This window comes from Crocodylus siamensis, chromosome 2 (genome assembly GCF_052110815.1).
Source record: "Crocodylus siamensis isolate JL-2025a chromosome 2, ASM5211081v1, whole genome shotgun sequence".
NCBI lineage: Eukaryota > Metazoa > Chordata > Crocodylia > Crocodylidae > Crocodylus > Crocodylus siamensis.
In genome coordinates, this window is record NC_143396.1 from 34,544,938 (window position 1) to 34,551,764 (window position 6,827).

Here is a 6,827-nt window from a genome sequence, read left to right on the forward strand (position 1 = left end):
TTCATCTTCTGGCTACTGACCTCGGCTTTTCGTATACAACCACCCGATTCGTCCATTGCTGTGGACTGGCGTCACGCGGTTCAACATCACCGTGTTACAGTTCGTTTTATTGTTTGTTTCGTTGTTTGTAATCCCCATTTATGAGCTGTTGACCAGCCCTGGGACTAGGTCTTCGGACTGAACCTCGTGGGCCAACAGACCCCTTTGTTGTTAATTGTTTGTTTGTGTTCCAACTGTAACTGAAGACCTTTCTGCCTACGCCTGAAGCGTAAGTCAAATAAATTCACCTGTTTTCCTCAATCCGCTCCGAGTCCCTATCTCCAGACTCTACGCCGCTAATCCCACCTGTCCGTATCTGATTGCCACCCCGGCCCACCGTGACCTTGGGGCCCGATCCTTCGGTTTTCCCCGACATGGCGTCACGAACAGGATCAATGGGAGGCGTATTGGAGTCGGAGATTATAAGGAGTTGCCCATGGAGCAACCGAGTCCGGCAGACCATCGGTGCCGAGGACTTATGGGACCACATCGCGTTCCATCAGGCCGCACCGGCTGAAGGAACCGTGAGCGGGTACCTGTCCCTCCGGGGAGAAAGTGGGGAAGAATGGGCCGTTCGGCTCACCCCAAGTGGACTGGGTTGCATTATCCAGGATCCTCGGGCCGTTTACCGCCCAAGGGGGGAGACCGGGACCGTAGCCCTGGCCCGTAAGAAACCTTCGGGCATGGCAACCTCAGGCCCGGATCGAGAATTCGCCCGGTGCATAAAGTATGTGAAGGAGGGTGGTGAGGATACCCCTCCTGACGGGTTTAACTGCCCGACCCTTGCCATCGGGTCTAGGGGGCATGAGCTCTTGGTCCAGCTACGAGAGTGCCTGGAGAAGGACGGCAGAAAAATAAAATGGTCGGGACCCCGGTGGAAGAAAGGCCGTATAATAAATGTGCTTTTCCGGGAGTATGTTGTCTTACTGAGGGAGCTAACTGACACTAGGGCCCAGCTCATGGCAGCAACCAGAGCTGTGACACAAAAATTGGCCGAGCGGCCATTACAAGATGGCGCCGACCAAACTGTCAGCGCGCCAAAACCAATGCTGACGTCACGACGCCCAGCTCCACCCATCCCGAGCCTGCCTTCCGGGAAAACCCTGTCTATGGTTCCGCCCACCGAGAGCCGGCCTCCCGCAACAGCGCCACCTGCTGTACGCAAGCCACCGCCTCCGTACGTCAGCCAGCGCCACCAGGAGGACGTACGCGAGAATTGCACCCAAACGGACAACGAAGACTGCAACAAAGTAATTAAGCACATCACAGGAACGGAAACAACTGAAACAACAAGCGAAGATAAGACTAACAACGTAACCATAAGGAAATCAAGAGTAAGCACGAATACTATTGGAACCGACACGAATGATGTAACAAGAAGCTTAACGATTAAGACGAGTACCATCGGAACAAACACAAGCAACGGATTAATAGAAATGACTAAACCAGTAACCAAGATGAATTATACAAACGAAACTATAAGTGCTGATGAAACTGAGAACGACTTCATAAGAGTAACACGAAATAAACCAAGCCAACAACACAACGATTACACCGAAGAACTGGTATCTGCTTTTCCCATTGCAGTCCAGAAATGGGTAACTGATCCTCAGGGTCAAACAAGACAGACCATCACGACACGAACTAGAACACGTTCTGAGATGAATGAATTGAGAAAGGAAACCGGCATACGAAATGATGAAACACCGATTGCCTGGTTGGGGCGTTTAGTAGCAGAAGCAGGGAGTGAGACCATCAATCAAGATGAAGCCTTGCAGCTCGTGCGCAATTCAGCTTGGAGCCGAGCTAAAGTAGTGGACCCGGTGCCAGTGCTGGCAAATTATTATTGGCCAATACCCATTCCAGCTCTGGTTACCGAGGCACTTCAGAGGAAGATCCACACCTGGCACGAGGGACATGCGGGTCGTGCGAGTGCTACCTCACTGGTGTATACAGTGATCGGAGCCTCATACGCCATGTGGAACCCAGCCCACCAAGCTTTGAATTTGACACCTGCTCAGGTGCAGGGGGCATGGCCACACAGATATGTACTGTCATCCGGGGATGTACCTTGTTTACAAGAAGCGGTTGATGCCGCCACTGAAATCTACGGTGGGAACCAAAGTATTACCGCGAGGTTATTACTAAGCACATCAGTAAATGGACCGGTGATACACACTCTGGGACAGCTCGACCAGTTAAGAGGAGCCATGGAGAAGCAACGACATCAAAAGAGTGTAAGCTTCGACAGGGATGAGAAATGGGAATCAAGATATGTACACATGATTGAGCACAATCAAAAAACTAGTGATAAAAACCAACGGAAACCACCTCGAGTGTCACCACAGGAAACAAGAAAATATTACTCTCGATCTTCTCCGCCGCCAGCCCGTACAAGTTACTCACCGCCGCAGAGAACCCCTCTAGAAAGAGCAATGTTTGGGTTCCTTCTAGACAAGTCTGGCCTAAGTAAGGAACAACTGAGAGCCCTAAGAGATGAGGGACAGCGAGCTCTTGCCAGAGCTCTAGGGTTTGTTGAGAAGACCAAGCCAAAAAACGAGTGATCGCCATCGGCGTAAGTCCGGCGATCGATGGCTTGACTGACCCAGCAAGGCGACAAACGGACTCAGCAATCGAAGTAACACAAAGCGAACGTAAGCGAGACGAATCTAAACTGAACTCAAACGAGGAAACGATTAACGAATTGAAACGAAGCAAACTTAAACGTGATGAAGCAAAACTAAGCGGACAAACCGAACTGAAACGGCGTAACCCAGAACGAAACGAACCAAAGCGTAACGAATCTACACGAAGCGAAACTCAACGAAGCGAATCCAAACGACGAAATGAAAAAACCGAAGTAAAGCGAAGAACACAAACCGAACTTGAAGAAACCGTGATAACCGAACCAAAACGTACCAAAACGAAACAAAACCTGAAGCGTAATGAAACCACACAAAACGAATCGAAACAAAACCAAGAAAAACCAAGCGTAACGGAAACTATTTTGTCTGAAGGAGTACAGGAGGGGGTTGGAGAAAAAGACATGGAAGCCCGAACCGGAAAACAAAAGATATTGGTAGCGATGAACCACATGAAACTCTTTGATAGCGATCCTCGACTGTACGCCTCAATAGAGATACAGAACCCCGATGATCCACACGACATCACTACGGCAAGATTCCTACTAGATACAGGAGCCCAGGAAGAAATGAAGGAGGAGCTTCGAAGTAAGAAGCTACAGTCACGACTAGCAGAAGTCCAGAATATTATAAAGAACCTAAAGGAGAAAAACGAAATCCTGGAAGAAGAAATTAAGGAGCTGAGGGAATTTAAAAAGAACTGTAGGTTGCACAGACTTAAGAATAAGAGCTGTGTGTGTATTGTTTGTTTTTCAGGTCACAACAGCCCTAAGTGTGTGATAATCAAACAGACCCGAGAGAAGGCTGAGATGGCACCAACCAAGCCTCGGTATTATATGAAAACGGAAAAGAAAAAATGGAGGACTCCTAAGAAGAGAAGAGCTCAAGTAGACTCCACAGTTAAAAGGGAAGAAACATTTATGAACAGGGTTAACGTAAAGGTTAAAATTCCAGAAAAGCTGAAACCGTGGCTTGTTGATGACTGCGATTTGATCACAAGGCAAAGACAACTCTTTTGTCTTCCTGCCAAAAAGAATGTTGATTCCATTCTAGAAGATTATACGAACTACAAAAAATCGCAAGAAAACACTGATAACCGAGAATATGTTGTTGATGAAGTTGTTGCTGGGATTAAGGAATACTTCAATGTAATGCTGGGAACTCAACTGCTGTACAAATTTGAGAGGCCCCAGTATGCTAAAATCTTAGCAAATCATCCAGATGCTCCCATGTCCCAGGTCTACGGTGCACCTCATCTGCTACGACTCTTTGTGAATATTGGGGCTATGCTTGCTTATACACCCCTGGATGAGAAGGGCTTGACTTCACTATTGAAGTACCTGCATGATTTCTTAAACTATTTAGCGAAGACTCCATCAACGCTGTTTAGCGCCAGTGACTATGAAGTAACCTCGCCTAAATACCATCGAAATCACCAAAAGCAATGAAATCGCAAAGTCCATCCAAATCTGGGCTTACCTCGATGACATCGCCATCATGGGCAGGAACACAATCGAAGTAACCCAAGCCACGAACGATCTCATCCAACATTTAACTGCTGAAGGATGGATCGTAAATAAAGAAAAATCTCAACTGCACCCGCTTGCTGACCACATTCATTTTCTAGGTTCCACGCATAAAACAAGCACCAGTCAACCGGACTGCAAGGCTATTTCCTTTTTTTCTTTTTCTCTTTTCTTTTTTGCATGGAACTATTTCTTCCATAGACTTGGAACAATCAACTGGCCAAGTTATTAATTATGATACATCTAAAAAATGAAGTACTCCCCCTAGACGATACGAGCGAACCCTCGCCACGACTAGTACCTACTGATGAAGTACTCCCCCTAGACGATACGAGCGAACCCTCGCCACGACTAGTACCTACTGATGAAGTATTCCCCTTAGACGATACGAGCGAACCCAGGCCACGACTAGTAACTAATGATGAAGTATTCACCCTAGACGAAACGAGCGAACCCATTTGTATTGACCCCTACCTCACTTGGTTGCACGAGCGATGGAGTCATCCAGGCCCCAAGGCATGCTACTCCCGATGGCGTGAGACCATAGTAGAAAAGCCACAGTATGGCTTACATCGTGACTGGAGGCGCGTAGTCCAAGCCTGCGCAGCCTGTGCAAAGGAGAAAGTACATCCAACGAGGAGCACACAAGGAGCCCTCGCAAAAGAAAATTTCAACCCAGGTCAAACCTGGCAAGTCGACCTTTTTGGGCCATTACCTGGAGCCTCAGTCCCAAATAAGGGGCTGCTCGTTATTGATCTCGGCTCTCGGCTAATGACCGTCGTACCCCTTCGGAAGTCCCACGCCGCAGCAGTTACTACAGCCTTAACCGCCGTCTTCGCGATGTGGCAAGTTCCCACCACAATACAATCGGATGGTGGGCCACCTTTTACATCAAACACTGTTGAAAAATTCGCTAGGTCATATAACATCACATGGCATCATCATCTTCCTTACCATCCCCAGTCCAATGGGGTTGTGGAACGGGCCATAGGACTTTATAAAGAAGCGCTCCGAGTAACGGGAAATGGGAGTTATCGAAATTGGACAGTCCGTAATCATGAGATCCTAATTAATCTGAATGCAACCAAACCCTTGTGGGAACAATCTACGGAAAAACCAGTCGAACCATGGGAGAAGAAATTTGCAGACAACGAGTTAGTGTGGGTCTCCCTTCCAGACCATAACCATCGCCATCCTAAAGTTTTGCAAGGCGTAATACAATCTGCAGAGAGCTATCCGAACACCTACTTGGTCACCCTTACAGATAGCGGACGGACCATACTCACCCACCACAACTGGCTATCGAGACGCTCTAATACAGAAACGATTCTACCACAAGACGTTAACCATACCAATGATACTACTTAAAGTCACAGCTCCTGTCCTCCCAGCAAGGGGGCAACTGTTTGTCCCTTATTAAGTGCTGGAAGGTACAGGAGAAAGAGGTCTATAGATAAAAAGGACACGTTCTGTTGTTTTGTTTATGTTTGTCGTTTCAGGTTATCGGATCATTCCTCAGAGGATTTGAGAGGAGCCTGGAAATTAGAGTGACAACTTAAATCAGACAAGGCTACAAAGATGCCAAGAAGACAAAAGGACTTTGGAGTACTCTGGGTTTTGATGTGTTGTAAATATGTTATTTTTGTATCTACGGTATCGATCTCAGATTCTGAGCGGTCTCAAAATTCGGTTCTGTACTTGTTGTCAATGTGGGCTAATGCCACGGGAGACGACGAGAATGGTAAGGGATTGACCGCGTGTCTTAAAATCCCTCTGTCCGTAGAGGATTCGGTCCTCATCCCATATTCAGTACCGTTTGACATCGAAACATGGTTTACCAAGGTCTCAGAAAGTGGGGAGAATGTTATCAATATCTCTGTCCCCTTGATGGGAGGAGGCTATATTCTGACTAGTTACACTTGGCCCCGTGGATTTAATCTCACCACTCTCTCGCTAATCACTCGACCACCTCGTGAGGAGTGCTGGGAAAGGGAAGCTCCGTGCGCTTGTTCCACTATCCCATGGGGGATACACCCCGAAGGTGAGGATTGGTCTCGACCAGACATGTCGCTAAAGTGGGACCCCCGCTCAATTATCCCACCTTGGCACCTCACCCTCGTTCCCAGGGGAAGGAAAACTTCCGACCCTGAGGTCGTCCTCTCACCCCTCGTAAAGCCTACTCCCTTGGTGGTGTGGAACGAATCATTAACAATCGATCTAACTCAGCCAGGACCCAGGGGGAACAATTCATGGTTTAGTTTTTATTACCCCATATTACGAGCAGTGTTAGTAAGTGCTCTCTGCCATGGTGTGGAACAACCCATTAGACAATCCGGCCCCCCGGAAAGGACTAGGCATGCTTTTCCTGCCCCAGGTCGATGCTCTGAATTGAGTACACCAGCACCTTTGGGAATGGTATGGGCATGCTCGGACGGGCGATTGTACACCACCCTACCAGCTACATTATCAGGTGTACAGTGTTTCTTGAGTTCGATTTTATTTTGTCCACCCCTACAGGCTTTCACGGCACACCCGCCGAGTCCCCTTGTGTCACACCGAGATAAAAGATCTCGTACTCCGGTGTGGAGTTCTTTATCATTTTTATTCGTGTTCTTAGTTA

At 47.9% G+C, this 6,827-nt stretch overlaps 1 protein-coding gene across 1 annotated transcript; it reads left to right on the plus strand.

Annotated features, from left to right (window-relative positions):
* The first annotated feature begins 3,084 nt into the window (after nt 1-3,084).
* On the plus strand, nt 3,085-4,918 carry LOC149870145 (mortality factor 4-like protein 2). The gene has a single exon (XM_090034693.1). The coding sequence runs from the start codon at nt 3,086-3,088 to the stop codon at nt 4,127-4,129; it is 1,044 nt and encodes a 347-aa protein (XP_089890819.1). The 5' UTR covers nt 3,085; the 3' UTR covers nt 4,130-4,918.
* Nucleotides 4,919-6,827: the final 1,909 nt, after the last annotated feature.